The sequence below is a fragment of the Zonotrichia albicollis genome, chromosome 19 (genome assembly GCF_047830755.1).
Source record: "Zonotrichia albicollis isolate bZonAlb1 chromosome 19, bZonAlb1.hap1, whole genome shotgun sequence".
Taxonomy (NCBI): Eukaryota; Metazoa; Chordata; class Aves; order Passeriformes; family Passerellidae; genus Zonotrichia; species Zonotrichia albicollis.
Window position 1 is genome coordinate 10,122,845 of NC_133837.1, and position 26,672 is coordinate 10,149,516.

At 39.9% G+C, this 26,672-nt stretch overlaps 1 protein-coding gene across 1 annotated transcript in view; it reads right to left on the minus strand.

Moving 5' to 3' along the window:
• The window catches only part of SMURF2 (SMAD specific E3 ubiquitin protein ligase 2), a 61,512-nt gene that overhangs the window by 29,043 nt on the left and 5,797 nt on the right, over positions 1-26,672 (minus strand). The window contains exons 2-3 of the mRNA XM_074554898.1: positions 4,869-4,907; positions 3,294-3,402 (exon numbers count right to left, since the gene is read on the minus strand). Of these exons, the coding sequence (XP_074410999.1) occupies positions 3,294-3,402; positions 4,869-4,907 (148 nt within the window). The remainder of the gene's footprint in view (positions 1-3,293; positions 3,403-4,868; positions 4,908-26,672) is intronic.

Consider the following 26,672-nt stretch of genomic DNA (forward strand, 5'->3'; position numbering starts at 1 on the left):
TGTAAATGTGTCAAGGCTGGTTATTCAAAAGCTCTGAGGAAAGGCCTGAACAATGGGGGAAACACAAACAAGACTGAAAATAAGGAAGGGGAATACATCCAGGGCAAGCATGGTATTTTACTGACATTAAACTACATCCAGACAGCAACTATTTGGCAATTTCTTTCTGGAAAGTGTCCCAGATTCCCCCTCTACACACACACCCATCCAGGCTGAAGAATCCAAGCAGCTAATTCAACCACTTCCTTTTCACACTAAGAGCTGAATTAAGAACCACATAAGGCAGAAGCCAACCCCTTTTTGCTCTTTAGAGCACTGCAAAAGTCCTTCTAAAAAATTCTTATACAACAGAATATCCACTTATGCTGAATCAGGTTAGCAAGCCACAAAATTCTCTTGGAATTAACAACTTAATTCAGACATTACTGCATGAATATATTACAACAGCTCCATCTGACTGTGCCATTTGCATTTGCCACCACATGGTATGTGAAAAAATTATTTAATATCTGGTGCAGATGAAAAGCTGAGACCTGACACTGAGTATTTTATACAGTAAAAAATTACCTGGCAATAACAGCCAGGCAGTGAGTTGTTGCACCAAAGAGATTTAATCTTTTACTGCTGCTTTAAATAGGAAGTGAAGATAATGTGGCTATTTATAAATGGAAATACATTTCCCTAGAGTAAGGAATAACAGGTGACACTATAAAAGGGGTTAAATTATTATGAAGAAAATTTGGAGAGGGAAAGGATTATTTTCTAATAACAAGGCCTGACACCACACTGAGTTTTACTTTGGATTAGAAATATTGGATACACTTCTGTCATCAGGGAATTCAACAGCCAGGATCAAACAAAGTCGTTTTTCCTAGAGGACAAGATTTTATATTGAAAATAATACACTAATTCAACAAAATAAGAATTTTTAAGGGAAGTTTTCTGAAGAAGAGAAAAACAAACCACCACCCACAAAAATACTTCACACAGGTCTAAATTCCATTGGACAATCCAGCAAGAGATACTTCAAATTTGCTCAAGCAAAACATTTTGCCAGAACCCCCCCTTTTCTCTCTGCTTTTTGTAATATGTTGTGAATTACAATCACAGCCTTGGAAAGACAATGCAGCATCCAGATACAACCATGGCTGGTTCTATAAAACAACCTAAAAATACCTTCTCATCATCCTTCCTTAATAGCTACAATCAGAAAGGAATTTTTTTCTGAAGATTTTACAGTTTTTTTCCATTACTCTTGTTGCATATCAACATCCTCCCTCATTTCCCACGTCCTCTGCTTCTTTTCTCCAGAAGGGAATCAAATCATCAGCCCAGGGATACTGAAGTGGAGGGAGAAGACCCACCTTTGTGTTGGTTCAGCATCGACTCCGTTTATTGACTCAATCAGTCACTTTTTATAACCGTGTTAATTAAGTTCATGCATATTGCAAACCCGAGCTCACAGTAGGTCAGAGATAACACACCAACCCCTCCTTTTGTTTCCAATACCAAGATTTGTGTTCTCAAAACTTACTTTTACTTTCTCAAAACAGCCAAAGATAGAATATCTACTTGTTATGAGAAAGCTGCCTGAGAACTCAGGTATGCAAGGTTCTCAAGGCCTTCATGTTGGTCACTTTTACTTGTAATTCAAAACAACCTGAGAACTTCTACTGTGAGAATTTGCTCCTCCCAGCTGCCTTCTAAGCCATTTCTGAAAAAATCTCCAACACAGGGAGCCCTGAGCTTCCCTGACAGCCACTCCAGACAACTCCAGTCCCACAGCCCTTCAGACTGGCCAGAACTGGGGCAGCCGTGGGGAACAGCAACCTCCACACAGAATCCTGACACACAGAATTCAAATTCCCAGAGTGCCAAACCATGCCCACCCTCCTCCCGTCCATCACAGCAGGATTTTCACTCAGCACTTCCCACCCTCCATCCCTGCAAAGCTGAGCATTAATGCTCATTAACAGACACACCTAACTAAAAAACAATCAAAGTCTGTGCTCTGTTTCAGGGATTTCTCCTTAGCTCCGCTCTGATCCTTGGAGAGGACATGGAAAGGTCTGAAACCTCCATTCTGTATAAATCAATTTTTTGATAGGTTTAGTACCAATTAAAAACCAAGTTAACTTAGAATTCTTTCAATTGAAAAGAGAGCCATTTGCTACACATGAACTTAAAACTTCTCCTGCATCCATTTCTCTAATGAATATGAATTACAATCTCACATGCAGAATCTAAGCTTGAACTGGGTTTGGATAATAAAACCATAATATTATTATTTCACTAAACTGCCATGATGCTTTGTTAGGCAGAGAAGAAAATGTTCTGTATCCTGCACTAACACATTATGAACAAGGACTTCACACATTTATTCTTGGATATTAAAATAAGGAGGAGATCAAGACATGACTTTAAACCAGGCCTTTCATATTCTGCTGTGAGACCCACCAAGCTGCTTCTCTTCACTGGGAAAAAGAAGGACAAGAAATTGCCTGTGTACCAACACCAATTTGCTGCAGGTTTGGTGATGGCCAAATTTAACATAAATATGCTCAAACAGTTTCTAATAATACAGGACAGAGAATGGAGCCATGGGGGGAAAGTCAGAGATCAGAACAGGTGAATACAATGATGCAAACCAGTTCATTTCTCTTCCCCATCTTTCATCCCAAGGAAAAAGATAAAGAATAAAAGACAAGGAAAATAAAGCATGCACAGAGACCTACATAAAAATCAAAGCTTTAATAACTTATATTGTACAGAAATATTCTATACTTTAGAAAAAGAGGAAAACCATGACATATATGTGCCATACTGATTCTATTGCTCAGAAGCACCAAAAAGGGCTCAAGTGATGATAACAATAATTCAGAGTGAGAACATTTGGGACAGAAAATGACAGAAAGGAGAGAAAATTGAACAAAAGGCACACAGAGAAAAAGATACTGTAGCACCACAGCCAACAAAAATTGCGTCAAGAGAAGTGCAGTTTGAGGGAAATACTGTCAATTACTTGCTTCATTTTAACACAAAAATACACAATAAACAACACTGTAGTCCATGTAAGCATGCTGCAGACATCAGCACCAGAAAAACAAGTGCAGCGTTTAAATTTTGAGGTAAATGAGAAAGTGGAATTTTGCTAGGTGGACTTTTCACTCAAACTAATAAACTCTGGGATACTTCCCAAGCTGTACATAGGACAGGATAAAGAATATCTGACATTGTCTGTGTAATTTAGAGGATTTCACTTCAAACCTTTGGTTATCACTGTTACCACCTACAGGTCATAATGCTGATTCCATTTGGGATCAAGTGTATTCTTCACAGTATCTGTAGAATGGCATTGGCCAGATCCATCCACCACAACCTTAGCAAAGGGATCAGGAAGTCCTGTGAGGAGGAAAAGAAAGAAAAGCTACCAAGTGGATCAGGATGCTTTGAAGTCCTTTATCATTGTTCAGTTATTTAATCTTTCATTTGAAGATTAATTTGCCTTTTATTAATAAATAAGACTCCTACTTTATGAATGGGGATAACATGATGTATTAAGCACAGTAAATGGGTAAATTAGTAATTTATTTCACTGATATGGACTAAGAAAAAGTTGTGTAAGTCAAACACATTGGGGGGAAAAACAATCCAAACACCTTAATCTTCCTAATTTAAATTTGAGTAAATTATCAGTATACAAAGAAGCCAAAGGCTTTGTATACTGAGAAAACAGAGTTATTATATTCTTTATATGTTTAAGATCAAATCACAATTTTGGCTGATATTGGAGCAACAGAGAATTGTCTCTAACAGGTTATTTTTGCTTTTAAGTGTACTAAATTTGGTGTACTGCTGGCTTTGTGCTCCATTTGCTGCCAGCTCAGTCCCTAAGGAACCCTGAACACCAAAACTCAGTGTGAAGATGGTGCTGAGCTCCAGCAGCAGGAGCAGAGCAGCCCACGATGATCAGATCAGCACCTCCTGCTGAAGTGACCCCAGGGATGGTCCCAGCCCTGACCCCCAGGTCCTGCTCTCCTCCCCTCATCAGGGCTGGGAGCCAGCTGGAGGAACCAAGGTGAGGAAACGTTCACCAGATCTGATTTTGCCATGTGCCATTTTGTCCCAGGTGCCTCAGCCAGAGCTGCTCCGAGGGCTCAGGACAAGTGTCACAGAAAGCTCGTGGGGACCTTGGGACATCAGTGCTGCAGCATCGCACACTGCACATCCTCAGGGGGTTTTTCACACTGTTATACACCCAAAACTTGTCATCAATACAGAAATTCAAATATCAGCAATGTTTTAGAAGTATCTCAATTTACTGCCTCTTCTATTTCTTTCCAAAGCTCAGGTCTGCTCTACCAAACTCCTCCTGCTCCCAGGTGGGAGGTGGCAGGCAGGTGATGTGTGCATGCAGGACACAGGCAACAGCATTCCTTTCTGCCTTCTTCATCTACTTCTTAGCACTTCTTTCAAAACATTATTAAAATTAATTAAAATATAATTTCAGAGTACGTCGGTGTTATGAGGTGGTTATTAATAATTAAGGAGCTCATCTGTTTGCTTGACAAAAGGTTCTTGGGTGAAAAATGACTTAATAAATATATGGCACTAAATTTGAAAAACATGTAATTTGCCTGAGTGGGTAAATTTGTTTCCCACTCCCATAAAAACAGACAGAGTGTGTCAGTGTTTTAATTATTATTATGATTCTGTGCTGTGTCACCTAAGACAAAAGCAGAAGCCCTGAAATCAAACATCAAAGACTTTAGCTCCTTACTGCAAATATCTTAATATAATGATCATATGCAAAATAGAACTTGTATAATACTTATTCCATCTATAAATAAATGTATAAATGTACTTACGGAAAAAGTCCTTTTTCACCAAGTTTTTTGCACACAGTACTGCAAGAAGAACAGAAATACAAAAATTAAGTTACTGATTGCCAACTTTTAAAAAACGTTATTTTACCTGTCCAGCACTTCAGAAAACCCTGCTTAAAATAAAACAAACATAAATGAATTGTGCTGCTTCACTATTTATATTGTCATGTGAATTAATTCTTGAAAGCTGAGCTAGAAGTGTCAAATCTTAGCCATGCACCTGGAGGCAGGTAACACTGGAAGTGAGATGGTTCTGCTTTCCTCAGGCAATAGTTTCAGGTTTTTGTGGCTTTTTTCCTCCTCTCAGGATTTTGCCAGCTGTGAGTTCACCAGAGAGGGACCTGGAGCACTCCTGGCTGGTTCACCACAATTAGTGCTGGGACACAAGCAGGGGTTTATCCTCAATTCTACAGCCCAGCAAAAGCTTCCTTGATCATGAAAAGTAGAACATCAGGCAGCCAAGGCTTTGCTGCTATCCTGCATCCTTAACAAATAAAAGGTTTTACCTGAAAAGCATTTGGGTGGAGCACACTAACTTCTAAAGCCAGAGTTTTGATGGTTCCAAAGATATCCTTTATTTGTAGCAGCTGATAATTGTTTCAGGCTTTTTTTGTTTGTTTGTTTAAATTAAAAGGAAGGAACATTTGCATTTGTCAACTAAAAATACCCAGGGGAAAACAATCTCCTATGAGAATAAATTTAAATAAACAAATAAATAAATAAAAGGTCAAGGGGGACAAATTTCATATAAAGGTGCCAAGGTACACAAAGAAGACTTCTCTTCACAAACTGCACCACTGCTCAACTACTATGCTTATCTATAATCACAGGTTTAGTAAGCAGGAAATATTAGATTCCCCCGTGAAACATTAAAATATTTACTGATAACACAAAAGGATTCTTGGGGATTGAGCAAAAGCATGAATTCCCACAGCTAGTATTAAAAAAAAAAAAAAAGGGGGGGGAGTGGGAAGAGTTATTTGGTTGGAACCTGATGCTGCAAGAGATTCCTCTCTATATGATTCCCTTGGATATTTTTCCTATGAGATCGCCAATGTTTATTACTGCCAGGAAATGCAAAGACAGAAAAGTGCATCCAATAATCACATCCCAGAGGCACCACCTCAGACCAAACACCACTGGCCATCCTTTCCCCCCCAGAGGAGCCTCCCACTGACCCTGCAAGGCTCCTGATCCCCAATTCCTGCCTGAACAAAAGCAGGCACTCCCATGGAGATCTCCACAGCCAGGCCACAGGAGCACCACCCTGCACAGCCTAAACAAGAATCCATCTCTTCCCAGTTTTTACATTCATAAAGATGCTGATTTTCATGAAGCTGATTTCCACTGGAATTCAGCACTGTAAAATCTGGCTACAACTCTGCCCAGGTGTGAGGAGTTTTGGTTTCTCCATAAAACACAAGGAGATGCCCATCAGAGGCTGCAAGAACAACTCCCTCACACTGAGCCATGCCACAGGAAAGGGACATCAAAGTTCCCAGGAAAATTTCAGCACAGTCTTTTGATACAAGGGGCTGCTAACAACATTGTTACCCTGGTTCCACGTTGGCAGCTTCAGGGGTTTTTAAAGGATGATAAAAGTAATAAATATAATTTCTCTCCATTCAAAGACATACTGGTAGTCCTAAAGCAGAGCTCCATGTAAGGGATTTTCATCCAATAATTTCAATCTGAACAGTCAAGAGTAACAAAATACCAACAGAGAGTCAAATGTTTCAGGTATTTGATTCTGAGCACTCAAGTACATATAGGAAAGAGACTGTCACATCACTGCTCCACAAATCAAATAAAGTTCTGTGGATGATGTAATAAAAAATCCACAGTTATCAAAGGCTTTCACATGCCAAACAATCTAAAGTTTACTCTATCCAGAACTCTGAGAACAACCTAAAGGCATTTGAAAAAGAACAAGTAATAGAAAAACTGTTTTTGCTGCTCCTTAAGGTTTTATTACACCAAGAATATCCTCAGATGAGTGATAACACAAGAGACACCACCTGCCCAAGAACTGCAGCAGGTTATTGCTCACCAGCCACCTTTCATCTAGCGGTGAAAAGCTCCAAGTAAAATAGATGGCAACTTTCTAAAATAGCTAAAAAAATATACAATTATTGTCACAGTTTTACCCATTTTAAGTAATGGAAAGTGTCAAGTGAAGCTGAAGGCTTAAAATCCAATATTTAAGTCAAAATTCATCTACAGCACAGCCACACAGGGTGCTCCTGAAACTGTATCATGTCCAAGACATAAGAGGTTCAATTATTATTGTGAGAGAAATTGTAATATTAACTAATTACAAACACTTCTTTTCAAAAACAAAGCAAGCCTGCCAATGCAATTTAACTGAAGTCTCATTTTTATAAGATTGGGCACACGCAGAGCACGCAGACTAATAACTGCTTCCTCAACAATTAGCCATGAGTGAACAAACTAATATTTTTGGCTCAACTTTTCCCTCTCTAGTAACCACATTTAAGGCAAGTCAGATGTCAACCCACTCTGGCTTTATCAGGTTAACAAAACAGGAGAGATGTGAGAAAGCTTCCACTAACAGCCCCCTCTCTGCCAGGCATTTCTAGGTAAAAAAGCCCAGGTCCCACGAGCACCAGCTCAACTCAAACAATCTTCTTCCACACACACACAGCTCTCCTCCATCTCAGGACTTTTTCTGGACAAAACTTTTCCCACTGGTGGGAAAAAGTACCAGAGTTTCTGCTCCACTTTTCTAACAGTTTCAACACTGTATTAAAACCTGTCCTGAATATTCTGATAACCAGCTGATTAATAGTTCCTTGAGAATAGAAGCTGAGGAAGTTTGGTTTCCTATGGATTTATGTTCCACGGCTGACTGGAGCTGTGGCTGAGCTTTCCCTGGGCATTCACACAGAGCCTCTCCCAGCAGCTCAGGATCTGCTCCAGGTCACTGCCAGGGTCTCCTCTTCATCCAGGCAATGACTCCCACCAAACTCACGGGATTTCATTATCTTTGAGTCCTCTATCCCAAGCTCAATTTAAGCTAAAGATTCAAAACCAGCAAGAACTAAAGGGAGGTTTCTTTATCTTGATGATTCTGGACCCAACGCTCAGATCCACAGAGCCCCACCACTACAGGATCCTCTGCAGGCACAGGGGCACTGAGGGAGGTTATTTATTATTTGGATGTGCTCGTTTTAAGGCACTTTTTGTTACAGTTCTTTTGAAACAAAACGTTATTTAAACTTGCACTGGAACTAGAATGCAAACCAATGGCTGGATACACTGCAAAAGAACAGGGGGTGTGTTGTACCATAAGTGCATCATCAAATGACATTAATGGCTTGTAGCACACATGTGTAGATCAAGTATTCATTACAGAGTATCAGTGAGTCAATGGATAGCTATGTTTCTGTTTATTACAGACTTCCTGGGAAGTCTACAGAAGAGAACATTAATATTCCAATATATATGTGCCAAGACAAACAGCACACCAATTTTACATAGTATACATACATTAAATATTTTTTTATCATGCTTTATGATCTCATTCTAACATATGCTGCTCAGGTCTGCTCACAGAAACATGAAAAAAGCATTATGTTATGAGCTACCCAGTCTCCTTCTATGATAGCTTTGCTACACAGTCCACAAATATTCAAAAATAGGAATTAAGTGAATCATATTTGCCAATTTCCTTTTTCTTATTTATTACTCCTGTGACTGACAAAGAATGGTTTACTGAAAAATAATTTAACTATTATAAGTAAATGCAAAATATTTAGTATCCCCAAACCCCTGTAATCTGTGTTAGCTATTAAAATTTACATGCAATTATAGAGGGGGCGAATAATTGGTTCAACTCACATAAAAACTGAAAGGAACTATGACTATTGAAAAGGTCAATTTTATAGAAAGATAAATATTTCCCTCTCATTTTCTGAACTCTGTTTATTCTTTTTGCTAGTTACTGAAGAACTCTTGTTGCAACTGCTGCTAACTTTGGAACCACAGGAAAATCCAACTTTTAACGACACCAAGCTGTTGTTAGGGAAGGTAACCTATGTTATACATTACCATTGTTTTTTATGAGTATTAAAAAGTCTGTTTATTTCAGAATAATAAGTTTATCAGTAACAAGAAGTCTCCGCAGAAGGAAGAAGAACATGAAGCCCAAGTGGAAAGGGAGCTCCAATGCAGGAAGCTTGCATTGAAAACAAGTAAAAAGTGATAAAGATCTATGAGATTTCACAGAATCACCACCTCTCAGACATGAGCTCAGAGTCCTCAATGATCGATTCACCTCCAAAGGCCGGGTAACACCACAGTGAGTGCTGAGGAAGCAACATTAGAGGGAAAGAAAGTGTTATGTGAATTCAAGGAACCCGGACATTTAAGGGCTGTGTATTCAACCCTGGTGGGTATTTCCAGTCTGTATCAAACTGTTTGGAGCCAATTTGTTCATCACATTCACCTGCAAAACAGGAACACCACTACTTTGCTTCACAGGTGGGTTTTAGTGTTACATTACCTGCACGTTTGTAGCACCCAGTTATCTGTTATAATGCACCTCTTTATTTATTACAAATGACAAGGTTTAAATGTGCTTGTACCCAGCAGCATGAGGTACAAACACCTGTACCTGTAGACAATCCTTTTTACAGACATATTAGTCTTTAAATTCCTATGTTAAAAATAATATTGCTTAAGCCATCTTAAGTAAGTAGTTTTTAAATGTGTATATTTGAGACACACCAGTACTATCAAAGAAAGATTAAGGAAGGCAGGTAAGAAAATGAAACCAATCATGAATGCCCATGGAAGTGAGCACACTGCAGAAGGAAACACACAATCAACACATTGAAGTCCACACACGGCTCAGCAGAACCCCCATCCATCCCTAAGAACCCACACTGTGTCACAGACAGCCCCGAGGTTATGGGGAGGAAAGCACTCCGTCCAAAGCTAAGATTATGTTTTCTAATCTTCTGGCTTTCCACGTGTCATCACCACAGAAGAACAAGTTCAGCCTTCTGAATCCAACCAACAGTTTTAACATTATCATTCCTGTTGGTTTTTTCCTTCCCTGAGGGTTTTTCTCCCAGAAAAGCACTTGTTCAAGAACATATGTAACACGCAGGAGAGTGACAGGCTGCCTATCAATTTTTACCACAATGGCTCATTTTGAAGACAAGTCTTTCTTCCCCTACAGAAACACCATCTTTTACTGAAAGCCATTAGCGCTGGGTTTTGTGATCAGATCCCAGTTGTTTGCATGTTCTATGTGGGGCAATACAATCACTGAAATAAGTCCCAGCTGTAGAAACACAATGCTGTGCTGTTGCTAATGTGTGTTGTACTGATAATGAATGGTCGTCTATGCTTTAATCTGAATAAAGCTCCCAACTGCTCTGCCTCTCCTTGCCAAAAATTCCCCTTCCTCCTCCAGACTGTGGTTGCATTCCAATTACACTGCTGATTGGAATGAGCCTGCTTGGGGGAGGGAGAGGGAGGAAGGCAAATGAAGCCGCGCTCACGCCCCTCCTCGCCTTCACGGCTGCCCCTGGGACCCAGGAATCGCTTGGGTGTTTGAACCCAAGGCTGACATGATGTACTTTTCTCCACAATGTGCAAAACTCTTTGCAAATTCATTTATTTCTTTTAGAAAAGCCATTTGTGACAGGCAAACAGCACACGGTGCACAGGTTCCAGCAGGATGGCTCAATACTTTAAACATTTTTAAACAAATTCCTACTGGTTTCTTCCATTGTTGGCACGCTCACAAGAAACTTATATTTTTCTGCTTGCATTCCCTCCTTGGACCTGCCTGAATTCCCACATGGGAAAATATAAAACAGGAGGTCTTCAACTATTTATTGAGCAAAGAGCTGTAAATAACACCGTATGGATTTTGCAAATACAGCTGTTGAGGTAATAACTACCTCAATTAAGGTTTTGAAACAAAATTGTTTACCCTAACTATTCACATGAAGTTTTATTTTACAGTTAATCTCTCTGAGGAATTTTTTTTAGGTTCCACTTCCTTTGAAAGGTGCTTTTCCTGCAAATGAACAAAATGTGACAGAACATGACCGTAAAACTGAGAGTTTACTTTTGCTTAATGAAATTCCTGCATTTTTGAAGGCTGCAATGGATTGCTGTCATGAGGGGACACACAAAGGCAGGTAAACCTAGCAAATCCTGTATTTTACAGGTGCACAGGGGTTTGGAGCTGAGGTCTTGCAGCACGAAATGGGTCAGAACACAGCAGCTGACCATTATTCGGAGCAGATTGGAGCTCACTGCAAGGTTTCAGGTTGCACCCAGCAGTGCAGGGGCTGCAGCTGTTCCTCCCCCAAAGCAGGTCCAGCACAGGGATACAAGGTAGAGCAGGAAGCTGAAGTGGCTTAACAGAAAATGAACTTCTGGGGAGCCAGATTAGTTCAGTGTTGGCTCCTAGAGCTGCACAGACTGGCCCTGCAGCCACGCCATCTGCAAACCTGCAGCAAAGGAAGGGCCACAAGCACACGGCTGCAGAGCTGGCAGGATCAGCCAAGCTGCCCTTGCTGCAGTTGTGCTGGAGAAGTGCACCCCATAAAACAAAATGCCGCCCCAATGTTTTCATTTCAATGCAGACATATAGTTTTTCCTCCTGTCCCTGCTTGGCAGCTGCAGAAATTAATTTTATTAAAAACAAAGTTAAGTTTAAAGCAGATTTTGTCATCAGTATACCAACATAACCAGTTAACACCCTTCAGGTTTTTAGAGACACAATCATCTCCTTAAACATTCAGCTTTTCCATTTCCCAAAGCACACTCAGAACTGCAGAACTAAAACACAAAAAAGCACTTCTCTCCCAAGTACACACACAATTACTTCCAGGCTGCTCTGTTTTACTTACTCCAAGCTGTTCCTTCTGGGTCCCACAAAGCAACAGAAATTCAGAATAACCCAATGAGCTCCCAACTAGAGTCAGTACAAAACATGTACACACACAAAGAATGACAGGATCATTATTTTCCCCAACTGTTAAAATTCAGCATCACCCAAATCAATACTCCAAACTCCACCCTCTGCAGGGCCTGGTGGAGGCAGCACAGGGAGCTGCAGGTGCCAGCACATGGGAGCCCAGCTCACCCAAGGCCACGGGACAGGCTGATGCTGATTTCAGACACACTCTGCTGATGATATCCAAGGCAATCCCTCTCCCCCAGCCTGGATCCCAGCTGTGCAGCAGGACAAACAGCCAGGTACATCCCAAACACCATCCTGGGCTGCTGCACCTGGGAATCCTCTCCTGATGGGAATTAGGAGCTGCGTGGATGTGTGTGATTCTGCATGGATGTGTGTGATTCTGCATGGATGTGTGTGATTCTGCATGGATGTGTGTGATTCTGCATGGATGTGCGTGATTCTGCATGGATGTGTGTGATTCTGATGGGAGCAGGGCACCTGGGAAGGGATGGTGGCATCCTCAACAGGCACAGCTGCCTCCCAGCACACCTACAGCTTCCACTGGTAGGAAATTAATTTCTAATTCTCTTACAAACTTATAAATCTCGTTTAAATTGAATGCAAACTTAGAATCATGTACTAATTCTAACTCTTACTAAGAATAGGCATTAGAATAATTCAAAAGTATTAATGGGTTTTTAAAGTGCTATTTAATACTAACATGTCAGGTTGCAGAAAAATATTCTGAGTGACATATAAAAGCATCACTGCTAGACTGATATCCAAACACAGCTTTAAAATAAACTCCATTAAAATATGCATTAGTATAAACATGGTACTAGAAAAGCACTTTTAACAAGAATTTCCTTTACTAATTGTTATAATTCTAAATTTTCCCATAAACACATTTCTGTAAGTTCAACACAAGCCAGATGTTAAATCCTTAATACACTACATGTAAAGTGAAACCCATTTCCAAGGATCACATACATTACAAGCATTGTCAGTTAGAAACCTGTGTCTCAACAACTCAGAATTTTTCCGTGGGACTAAACAAACAAACCCACAATAATCAGCAATATGCATATCTGGAAGTGACAAATGACCTAATAATGCAATGTAATTTAAACTACTGCAGAAGATGCCAGAACTTAACACAAAACCAGTCCATTTTCTGTTCAACTGACTCACTCTAAGTTCTCCACAAGAATTGCCTGTGCTGTGACTCGATTTAGAATTCCAGACCCATATAACTTGCACATAATGTAACTCATGGAGTTTAAAACTCCACATGAAAACATCACACACTTATCAGAGAGAACAAAGATGCAATGCATCACTGGACAGAAACAGTTACACCAATAAATCATTCATCTCATGCAATAATAAAATTCTGGGAGAGAGCCTCCAAGGCTATTTGAAATTCCCGTAAGGGAAGGACGACACGAAGCGACTCCAGCCTGCAGCAGTGACTCGTGGCCACGGCCAGATGGAGCCTGCCCAGATCTGCCATGTTTAGACTCCTGTTTTTACATCACGATGTCTACTTCACAGCATTGTTCCACTGTAAACAAAAGGCTTCCTCTTCCACTTCTCCTCCCTCACTCCACTCCAAGCCAAGAGTAAAACAAACCACAAACCCCCCCAGCCCATTGAATTCCTCCTCGGTGCAGCTCCTGCATCCCCGTTTCCCAGCTCTCGGAGCCATGGGCTCGCTGCCACACACGTCACCCACCCCATTCATGTGCCCGCTGGGTTTGCTGCACCTCTCAAGGGGTAAAGGAAAGAAATCATGCTGCCACTTCTGCAATGAACACAGCAGCCCTCCCTAGGCACTGCAAACCCCACCAGAAAGCTTTACAAGTCTCTTTCATGGAGATTCACATTCATTCAGGTTAAATTCAGTAAGCAGTTGGGTTTGGCTTGCCTTTATTTTTATTTTAGCTATGTACCAAATGTGTAAGTTAAAGCTGAATGATACAAATAAACCATGCTCATCGGGGCTCTGGGTAAATGAGGGCTTCAGGCACAGCTCAGTGAGAAGGAAGCAGAAGAAACACGTGGGAAACTTAAAGAAAACAAAGGCTATTGGGAATATCTGCATTTCCTGGTTCAGGGTGGATGGAGCCTCTCAGACCAGCCAGGATGTTTCCAATGCACAGCTTTCATACACTATAAATTGCATTTCTCTTCTCCACCCTCCTCCAAAATGGCCTAACCATCCCATTTCACCCATTTTTCAACATCTGAAAAACCAACCACCACTGTACCGTGGAGCTGTGGGACAAACACCACTTACAGAGACTCAAAACTCTGCTGTCACCTGGGGTGGGGGGAACAACACAGCTTTAAATTAACAGCCATTAGAATGCTTCAAAGGAAAAAGCCAGCAAAGATCAATTTTCAGACTAATTTCAAAGCTATTCCTTCTGTTTCTCATATTGGTGACAAGTATAAAATCACATTCCAGTAAACAAAATCAGGGTGGGAAACAGAAATCCATTAAAAAGAAGAAAGAATCCTGCAACTTTGCTCTTATGTCTCAATTATTTCTTACCTTCCTGCAATATTAAAAAAAATAGTCCATAAAAAAAATCTTTAGAGTATCATTACCAGAATTAACTAATCTCAAACTGCAGAGGTGATTTTTATATCCAAGTGTGAGTGAAGTAAATAAGTATTGGAAAAAAATAGTTTTTAAGAGCTCAAGCAAAGAAAAGGGGGTCACTCTTACCTCAAACTCTTAAAATTGTGCTAAAAATCTTACCTCAGTCCTTAAAGTCTTCTTTATAATAAAATAACATACTTTATATATGTTAGTTTTAAACCCAAACAGAAGCAATTAACCTAAAATTATCAACTTGTGAAATACTTAAGGGAGCACAGGATCATTCCTCTGATGGGTAAATAAAAAAGGTACCATGGAAATTTACCCATCTATTTCTCAGTTTGTTGTGTTAAGAACAGGAGTAGGGGGGAAAATTTAATGGGAGAAATAAATGAAGGAAAAATTTAATGGGAGAAATAAAAGATATCTCTGCCTGATGTATTTCATGCACTGTGCTGGGGACAAACCTGGCAGCAAGGAGCAGAGCCCTTGGATTTGTTTCACTGCAGTAAAACTCTCCACCCTCTGAATGAGCTGTAGTAGAAGCAACAACAAAAGAAATCCATGATCTAATTACCAAGTGGACAAAAATGCCCTGAATTTTCAAAAGGGCTCAGACAAGAGGCACCTGCAGCTAAGTCAGGCTCCTGGTGTCAGGGATTGTGGGTCCCACGTGGGATTTCAACAGGAAATCTCCAAACTCTGTCTCTGCTGCAGACACGGTCCCTGGGGAGCACCACTACTGCTGGGGCTTTGCTGGGAGGAGGAGAAAGGAAAAGAACCAGGGAAAAAAAACCAAAAAAAATAAAAGAAAGACCCCAAAACTACAGACATCATTTACCCTTCACAAGTAATTCCCATGCAAAATGCTGGACATATTGATTTTATCAGTACTACCAAAAGGATTGTCAGATGCTTTTTAAGAAATAATTCCTAACTCATGAGAAAAGCTTGGGCAACAACTTTTATTAGGAAGAAAAAAAGAATTCTGGCATTTCAAATATATGTTTAAGTATTTACAAAAAATAATCCTCTAATAAGTAAAACCATGTTAAAGAGTTCAAGAGGGTCATGATTTTGATACTATCACTAGCAAAAATCATTAATTAAGCATCTGCCCTTAATCCAAACTCCTTGTTCAGCACAATTTTGTTGTATTACTACACCTATGTACTGACATTATATGGGGCAATACAGATGAGTAATGTACTCTTACATCCTCCTGCATTATCATCAATATCCACAACCTCAGACTTTCTGTCTCCTTCATAATATGTGGATCCTGCCTCTTTCTTATTTAGTACAGTTGGAATATTCAAGCACAATATCACTATATTCACATTTTTTTGGAAAATTTGTTTTAGTGGAAAGCCTTCAGCTCTGCAAGTTGTCTCTCTCTCTCTGGTTTTGCCAGTTTGGTTTCTGCCAAAAATACAGCAAGGTCAGCAGGAAGGTGTGGGGACTACACACACACACCTTTACCTGCTCATGGCTCTGATGATGGAATTCTGTCTGTACCTGCAGAAATGCAACATCATCTAAACCAGGAAAACTCCTGCACACATGGAAAAGCAAGACAATGTCACCATTCAAACATCATCAAAACTCTCCTGTACCTCAGCCCAGTCTTATCCCCCACCACACACCCTCATCTCCAGGAGATTATTACATCATTAGCCTAGAGCTGAATAAACTGAATAAGTTATTGCAGTCCTTTAATGTGGACAGATTCAGTTTGGTTTCTCTGTTTAAACAGATGTGTCCTACAGAACAAATCCAAACAGTTTAAGAAGCTGCTGCTGTTGAAGAGAGATGAGCTAACTGAATGAGCAATCTTATTTATTTCTACTGAAGTAAAGCAACTTACAGGAAAGCCTTGGTTTTGTTTTACTTTGGTTTTACACAAGTTGCTTGAATTATTTACTCAAATCAGTACAATTTATGTAATAATGTCAGAAATAATATAAAAGGGAATTTAAAGAAACAGAACACCAAGAGATTCAGATGAAATTGCTCACAATGCATGGAAATAAAGGATTTTGCCCAAAAAGCACTGCCATGCCTTAAACTACAATTTCAGAAACCTTTGGGGAAGATGCAATGCTCAAGAAGTAAAACTACAAGAATTTTTTTGAGAAAGAGGAACACAGAGTAGAAGATATTAAGGAGGGTAGAGTGAAGATTAAGAAAGATAATGGGGAGGAGCTGAGACTGAAAAGAGGAGTGTAAGGTGACTACGTGAATGCAGAAAGTGTAACATTGTGCATCAACACTCCTGGCAGTTCAGCAAATGGATAAAACACCAGGAAAACATCCCCAACAAGTTCAAAACATTTCATTACAGAAGGCAGAATGGCTTCCAAGTGCAAGGAGCCTCCAAGCATTTCCAAGGACCTCAAACACCAGTTGTGGGACATGATGGGGATTCTGAGGGGACACAGAAATGGAAAAGCCTCATTTCCCTGCAGCCTTTCACTCCAGAACCCTGAACCTCCTGCAGTTCTGCTCACAAAGCGTTTCAGAAAATAACTTCTGATTTCTCCCATTTCTTACCTGGCTGCACAAGCAAGGTAAGAGCAGAGCAAGTTTTCCAGAGGAATCTTTACATGCATTTCCTGACCACGCTGCTCCTTGGACATCTCAGCTGCTAACTGAGTGCTATCCCAGGGCACCCAAACATAATTATTTGCTAAACAAATATATCAACTTTCCAAGTACAGTGTTATTTCCTTTCACAACTATCTTCTGACATCTCCATTATTTAATACTAAACACCTTCCAGTGACCTAATTCCTTTAGTTTCTCTGTAATTTCTGTATCTTGGAGCCAATATGACAATTTATAATGAAATAAGGCCAGAGATATAATAATAAATTAATTATAAATACCTGATCAGTTCTATGGAGACAAAGAGAGCACAGACTTTCTCCCTTTTACATTGCTTCATCCAACTTAGTAAACTGTACCTCCTTTCTGCATTAAATAAATTTAAGGATTCATAAATATATTTCCTGTTCATCTTTCAGCATTGTAGACTATGAATGGCATTGTTAATGTTAAAGTGATGCAAGTTTTTAAAATACTAAAAATCAAAATGCAGTGATCGCCCTGGAACTGGCATCCTACATTAAACTACATCTCTAGGTAATCCAGTATTTTCACTAAATAAAAGCAAATAAACTGCAGTAAATCAGTTCAGGGAGCTGTGCCTGCACTCCTGGTGCTCACTCAAAGGTGCTGTTGCTGGAGGGTCACAGGACAGGAATGCTTTTTAGGATACACACAAACATTTTGTCCTTTGGCTAAAAATAAAAAAAAAATACCTAAACACATTCAAAGTTCCAAAAGAGAGATCAGAAAAAACAAATGAGTCTCACAGATTTTGCTCCTGAATACAGAGTGTTCTTCAGGAGACAATAAAAACCCCGGGATTGGAGAAGATAAAGTGTTAATCACATATTTGGTGGTTTATGAGCCAAAGCAGTCTGAGGTTTAAACTGCTTCTGCTCAGTGCTCATCCCATTCAGAGACGATGAATCATTTCCCATTTGGCAGCACTTCTGCCTACAAGGCTTGTCTTCTGTGAGATTTCTCCTGCAGCCTTGTAATAGATTTGCTAATTTGGTACACCTGACTTTGAGCACAGGCTATTGTTGCCAGCTGTCAGACTAGACCTCGTCCTGTTTATCAGACACATCTCCAGCAGCCCCAGCCACAGAAACACGGCCCTGCTCACTAATCCCGGGCACTAAATTACTTTCTAATATCCTTGTTTTTCTAACTCTGCCAAAATACCAACACATCACAGATTTAAAGCAATAGCAAAATCAATTTATCCTCAGCAGCTGGGCTCATACCAGTTTATCCAATAATCACATTTTTTTAAGTCATTTTTACTGTTCTAGTCATTCTGTCCATGAATTTCTGAGTTCCAGCAGTAGAGGTTTGATTGTTTTACACGAAGGTAACATAAGCCCACAGGGAGTGTATTCTAGTTTTTTAGGCAGGACTCCACAAATTTTTGAAAGATAAATCAGAGCAAAACAAAGTTTTCAACGCCTTACACATTCTGAAACATTTCCTCATTTCCCCCAGAGCTTTGTGCATGCAAAAGAAAGTGAATTACTTGTTGTTTATAAATATTTGTGAGGACAGAAGCTCAGGGTAGGGGCAACAGAGAAAACACAGGGAGAGTTGGGTGGGTTTTGCTGTTTTGGGTGTTTTTTGTGGTTTGGTGGTTTTTTGTTGGTTTTTTTTTAACCTTCCTACAGTGAAACATCCTACAGTGAAACATATGAAAAAACAATTTGTGTATGATATTTTTATGCCTAAACAAAATCTACCGGAACTTAATCCTTTACATTGCAGATGACATAAATCAGTTATACAGACACACAAAAAGCAGCCCTGCTCTGTACAGAGTGCTCACAGAAACACATGCCCACACAGTAGATGCATCTTGATACTCTAAATGTTCTAAATGTTTTAAACCTCTTCTAAATGTTTTAAACCTCAACGTAGAGAATGCACAGTCAGCTAACAAAAAATACAGAGTATTGACGTTGCTGTCTCAGGGGGCTGTGGAGCCACTTACTCATCTCTACCATTCAATCTGGCTGCAGAATTCACGCTGAGCAGTCAAGGAAATGCACCTGGACTCTTCCACCTGGGACTGACTTGAAAGGCCAGACAGAAACTGTGATTCAACACCCAAAGACCATTTACCATGAGCAGCTTCCACACCACCCTGTGGTTTCCTTCTGCTGTACCTGGCACCAAAATTGAATTTCATTTGCCTTGGAGCATAGCAGGGGATCCCCTCTGACCCTTCTCTCATGACAAAATCCATCCAACACCACTGCAAACACCCTGAACCTGCAAAGGGAACACAGTCTGGGAGCTCAGAAACCTGGGAAAGAGAACAAAATCTTGGGATTTTAGGAAATGGAGGTGAAGGAGAGCAAACAACAGCCTCAAGAAGCAGAATTACTTCATTGCCTTGCACCAGCTACACAACCAGTCTAGTCCCATGTAAAGCTGATGTTCTTGCAAGTCAAAACACCTGTGTGTGTGTGTAAATATATATGAAAATATAGTATGTAATATATATAATAAATATTATATTACATATTATATAATCTATAGTATATATACTATATATATAGGTTATATACTATAGGCTATATAGTATATAGTATATAAGTTATATACTATATATGTACATATATATAGTATATAACCTATATATATACATACTATATACCTATATATATACATACATATACACATAGGTTTATACATATAGGTTTTTATATATATATACACACACCTATATATATATATATAGGTTTATATATACCTGTGTATATATATAAAGGTTTTTCTTTGTAAAATTTGACATGATGAATCAGATACTGCATTTCAAGTATTATTCATCTGTACAACTTAAGCTAGCCCTGAGGAACTATTAAAGAAAAATATTTGCCAGGAAAAAATAACCTAGAATATATGATTCATTCATTTCTGAAACAATAAAATGGGTCACGATAACAAAAATAACTATATTGTAAATACTTCAATTAAAATGTAAAAAAAACCTCTAGCCAAATACAATGAAGAAAGCATGCCCTCAGAATAAAAACAAACCACTAAATGTGCACATGTGTGCAAATAACAAAACATCTTGCTGGAAAAAGGTAATTTTATGAAATGCAGTTAACACCGTATCTGATGTAAATGGTCCTCTATTTTTCAGGGATTTCATAGTCTTAGAACAACAAAGACACATCCCAACTCTCAAACATAACTATTCTTCTGTTAAGCTGATAAACAGATATTTATTTCAGCAGAAAGCGATGCATGTAGCGTACACCTAAAAACCAAACAGATCCTGAACATCCCCTGGGAAGCAGACAAGGCTATCACTGACCTAAATCATGATAAAAGGGATCAGCTGAACAAAATCATGCATTTAATAACTTTAGAATTGTCCAAAGCACAAAGAGGTGTGAAAATGAGCAGGTTTTGGCAAAGAACTCCCACAGGAGCAGAGTTTGTTTCAGACTAGTGTCAAACATAGGGGGAAAAGTGAAGCACTGTTATGCATCAACAAATAACTGTAAAATATGAAAACAGTCTGAAAACTTAATTTTTCTTCACAGTTAGACAATACTCAGTTTACTTAAAATGAAACCTTGCAGTTTCACATTTTATCAGTTCATTCATTTTTAGTTTTCTAAAAAAAACAACCATCCATGTGAATGCACCATAACTTCTCCTCACTCTGTCTACACAGACCTCTACAAGAAACTCCAACCTGCCCATCTGTGTCCTGCTGGAGATACACCTGCCCACAACAGGGGATTTCTGGTTTCTTCCTTCACTGCTCAAACTCTTTTGCTCCTTTGTGTGTGTTTGATACACACAGAGTCAAAGTGGTTCCCAACACTGGCAACTCAGTGCAAACAGAACACAGGGCACTAAAATCAACCCTCTGACACTGGAAGATGCTCTGCTGCAAATCTAGTGGGGAAAAACTGTAAAATTAAATTTAAAATTAAGCTGTAAATTAAATTGCCCTCTTCTATATAGAAATATTCACAAAAATGCAAGATCCATCCCAATGTACAAATGATGACTGCCATGGCTCATAGCTTTCTCTGTATGCTTGATATTTAACATATTAACATTGATTAAAAAAGCTCAAATCTTTCATACTATGAACTCCTCAACAGCAGATAACACTTCTCTGAAAACTTGTAACTTCTGGAGTTGCATAAATTATAACTCCAGAACTTTTGTGAAAATACAGCACATAAATGAGCCAAGGAAACTTAAAAACCACATAATTCAGTTATAATTAACAGCAAGATGTCTGACCCTTTTAAAGTAAGAAAATATCAGCATTAATGAAGTGACCAAGATATTCTTACAATCAAGGGTCTTTTAAAAAAAAAACTTCTCAGGTTTACTAAAAGCTGAAGAATTTCTTTTGTTTTACATAAGGAGTAACCCTGATCTTATCTGCAAGGCTTTTTAGAATTATGTTCTGAATCATGGCCACTCAGAAGCCAGCCCTTCATTCCCTATTTCTTCTATATAGGATCAAGGTGGTGGACATGTGAAGCAAAGGAACAGATGGGAGAAATTCTGGGGTGGGTGTTTTTTCCTGTTTGTTTTTAAACTTTTGGCCTCTTTCCAGCTGTAACCACTCACATTCTTTGCACATTATGCATCTTGAGCTCTTATAAAGCCCCCCTGCTGTAGATGACCCCTTGTTCCCAATAGAACAGATCACCAACAAACCTCACATGGGCACAAACAGCATTCCCTGGTTACAAAGCCCAGTGTTGAAAGGGCTGGAGCAGACTCTGGGCTGCCTCTGTGACCCTGGGGCACATCCAGAGCTGCAGCACCAGAGCCCAGGTACCAACAGATCCCCAGTGCCAAAATCAGACTCCAACATCCTCCCATTTACCCGGACAGCTCCTTGTTCAGGTCACTCCCTTCTCCTCCTCCCTCAGGCAGCTTTTGCACCCTGTGCATTGCAGGCAGTGCCTCTCTCCACCCCAGGAGCTCACTGAGCTCAGCTCCTCACTGAAGCTGCCCAAGCCTTACCTGGCTGATCCAGCCCCACCTGCCATCACCGTGTCCCTGCGTGCCACAGCCTCTGCCCCAGAATAAAGCATTCACAAGAACAAAGCTTTCCTACATGATGTGCAATGTATTTTCAATCCTTTTTGAAACTGGTTGAAGTTTAGCAGAATCTTCTCAAAATAAATGTGGTCTGATGTAGCTCCTCAGCATGACAAATGTCCGTGTTAGCTGGCAGCACTGAGCAGGGCTGATAATGGGAAGGGCTGACTGGAGCTGGCATTGTTAGCTCCAGCCTGGTATTCCAAGTTCAGCCAGAGTTATAAATTCCACTGATGGAAGTAAAAGGCCAAGATGTTCAGACAGACAAAGCAATTCCACGTTCAAATGACACAAAGTAGAAGCAAGTGCAGGCCCCAGACTCCCAGTCCCCACAGTGCTGAAGGGACAGGGAGCAATACAAGGGTCAGGGTGACCAGGGACAATTGTCCTGTCCTGCAGGGACACAGGGTGGGAGCAGGACAAGTGCATCTCCAGGCATGGACAACCCTGCAAAGAACTGTTGAAATGTGGACAATGAGGTTACTAAATTCCAATCAACTTATGAAAAATAGAAAGCTTTTGAATGGGTCCAAAGTCCTGCCCAGTGTAGATGAAGTTACATTATGCTGATACACAGGAAATAGCTGACTGATTCTACAGGATGAACAATTCACCAGAGGAAAGGAACTTTCAGGAAAAATGATAAATATTGTAATGAGGAAATCCGAGGCACGTATTCACAATGCCACATTCACATCTCACAAATGAACAGAAATTTCTTCATGATCCTCTGGCCACAGAAGCAATGAGACACAGACAAATATAAATATATAGGACCTCCCCCAGGCAGAATAACCTCTTGCTGTTTGGGAGGGAAACCAAGAACTTCACTGTCTATCCTTGTAGATGAGACTACAGAAGTTTTAACCTCCTTTTACCCCCCTCATAACAGCTACTGAGAGAACATTGTGAACTGTGGGAACTGCTTGAGGAAGGGAGAGAAGACTTCACAAATATTTTATGACAAGCCAGGCACGACGCACGTACTACTGAAAATTACTCTAAGTCATTTTTTCCTTAAAGGCCTTCTCTTTTCCTGCTGCAGAAGAAAGCAGAAGCCAACATTTTAAATCATCTTTCAAACCAGCTCTTGAAAAGAAATCCCAAACATGAAGGATGTTCACAAAAGGGCCACAGGGTTACATGACAGCCCAATTTCAGCATAAATCCTGTCCCCCACACATTAGTACCATCACAAAGATTTAAAACCTTTAACTTCTAAACAAAAAGCTGATATCCAACTATTGAGGCAAATTGGAATTACTGCATAACACCTGGAATTTACAGACAGCATTTGCTTCTGTAAGAAACCAAGGGCACTTCCCCTGTGCAGCAGCATTAATAAGGCTGAACAGAGGACAACAGCAGTTTTTCCCCATTCCAACATCTTTGATCAAGAGTTTATTACAACTATGTGTGAGATATATACCTATCTATATATCATGGATATACATTTGAATACTCTGTTCATCAGCACCCTGTGCTTCACCAAGCATCCAGAGTTGCTAGTTAGACATTTAGAAATGTTAGTTAGACATTTATGAAAGATGGCACAAACATTTGTTACCATTCTTCACAAGCTTCAATTAACAAGAGCCTTCTGCAAGATCAGTATAAAGCATTTTACAACTTTCTACTACAATTCCCTAAATAAAAGCCCTAGAAAATTTCTGCTTTATCATGCACTATGCCCTTCTTTAAGTGTGGGCAATTTCTGTGTCATACACAGAGCACTCAGGCTTAAAGAAGGCATCATTTTTAATTAGTGCTGCTGAGCAAGTGCTCTCCAGAAGATGTGAGGATGAGGTGCTTCACATCTATTTCAATGAAGTGCTTAGCAATGAGCAATGGGTATTTTGTTTCCTTTAAAATATATGTATTTGTATTATCAGGGTGAAGAGAAATGCCCAGTATCTTCAGGTTTCCACACTGGCAGTGCAATCACTGAATCATTACCTGGCTCAGAGCTGGACTCCTGTACATTTCTTTGTATTTTACCCCAAGCACAGGAACCCCCATTTGTTTTCTGTTTCCATTATAAAGTGACACAAAACCTGGGAAACTCAGAGTCCCTTCACACCCCTGTGTCACCTCTTGAACAACTGTACCCCACTCTGCCCTGTGGCACCTCTGCAAATGTCCCCTTTTGCCCCTGAATGGCACCACCTACACCAGCTCTGTCCTTTGAAATTTCTTATATCACACTGATGCCACCCTTTATAAATTAAGAGAGAAGAACTTTGCTGCTAAACAAAAGAGGACACCTAAATATTACTACAACTAAGCACAATGCTATTACTCATCTAGTCCTGCACACAGTTTTCTATACAGAGCTATAAACTATTTTATAATCCACCAGGGAAAATAATGGGAAGAACTTCTTCTCTGAAAATAAAAATGTATAGATATTATAAGTAAATAATTTCAGAACAAGGTGAACATTTTCTGTTAAGAGTCAAATTGAAGGACTATTTGCCATAAGGATACCCAAATGCTTGGTACAATAAATGCCATGAATTTCTAATCCCAGGCAGTTAAGCATGAATGTAATTCTATGAATTTTATTCAGACATGTTTTGTTCCCTTGCATGCTTAAGGATTTTTATTTAAAATTTTTTTAAGCAGCCATGTCCATAAACATCTAACCCAGCTACATCTTTCCTCTCTCACCAGTAATAAAATTAATTTTTGTACATTTTACATTTTTTGCATAAAAAATACCTGCATTTATTATTAGATTGCCTTTTACTAAGATGAACAACAAATTATTAAGTACACTCCATCTACTTTCCTCATGTACTATGATATGCACAAAGCAGGAGCTTTATCATACATAATTTTAGAATTGTACAGCCCAGTGTACAAGAAAATACAAAGTGTATTAGAAAGAAATCTTTAGGTTGACCCATGTTCAGAAAATGCCTCTAAGTATTGCCAACACAGATTCCACCTCCAGTTAAATACAAGCACAACTGCATCTATAATTGAATTTATGTATGCATCTATATATAAACTCCAAATCAAATGGTTAGCATGTTAAATAGAAGCATCATGACAGATATAATTAGTTATTACTCCATTTAACTCCATCAGTAATGTTAAAATCTGGGTCAAGGCAGAATGAAAATGCCACCAAGAGCCTGCTGGTCTGTGAACCTGCCTGGAGCCAGCACTCATTTCCACATCAACCCACCACAGTCCCCCACACCCAGAGAAACAGGGGGATGCCAAGAGATGGACTTTAACGTGGATATATTCCTCAGCTCACCCATCTGACAGCACAGGATGGAGCACAGGGACATGTGCATCCCCAAAGTTGGTGCTGTGGGTTGGAAAGCTTTGCTATGGCATTGGCACTGCTGTGTTTGTGGCAGGATGGCATCACACAGGCTGGTTTAAGCATCAGTGGCACAACGTGGGTGCACAGTTTTATTGTGACCTGTAAATGACATAGCCTGAACATTCTCTGCATATTTGAAGCAACTGAAATGAATTGTTACAGAAAGGAAGCACTGAAGCTGTTCCAGTGACAATCCCACAGCCATGGAGTGACTCTCCCTTTCTCCAAGAAAACAAGTCTTGTAACTTGGGTTAAATATGCACTGGCCAAGAGTCACTCCACAAAATCACCAACAGGATACAGCCACAGAAACTCACATACTGCTACTTTTTCTTTCACTTTCAGAATTTTGAAAATGTGAGTAACACTTCATCAAAAGCAGTATGAGTTACTCATTTCTGGGGATATCAGCCCTCTGGTCTGATCTGCCTGAGCAATAGCAAGAAAAAGTATTTTGAGGTGGAAAAAAGCAATTCCCAAGAGTCTGCAGGATGCTAAAGTACAGCTGATAGTGCACACAAATATGGCACAAGAGCAATAACTGAACACAAATCACCCCAAGTGCACAGTCTCAGAAGGCCCAAAACAGAACCATCTTTGCTGTGGATTTAAACTCAAAAGAAACAATGTTCATGGGCAGAATGTCAAAAGATAGTGGATCTAAATCCCAGCTTTACTTGGTTTATCCTTTTTATGATCTTGAGCTTGTCTATTCTCTATCCTGTATCAGTCTCCCCCTTAACCTCAGATGATAATGCTTAGCCAGTTTTGTCCTGAGCTTTGTTATCAACAAAGACTTCTTCAAAGTTACAAGCAAGCTTATCTATGCCTTCACTGGAAGTACTCAAAGATGAAGTAGTAAGAAAAAATCAACAATTTGCTTCCTTGAATGTATTACTGACAAATGTCCCTCAAGATCCTGATCCTGTTCCCCAAGCAGGGACGTGCTTTGCTGACAGCAGACACACACACAGAGCAGCCCCAGCACTGAGGTGAATCCTGCCAGCTCCCAGGAGTCACGGCATGATCTCAGCCCTGCACGTGTGATGGGCATTTCCATTTTATACATGAAAGCAGGAACACAACAGCCAGGGCAGGAATGCACTCGTGCCTCTCAGCCAAGTCAGAAGCCAGCTCACGTCACTGCTGTGAGGAGAGCAGGGAAGACACCCAGAGAAATCACCCACCCTCTTC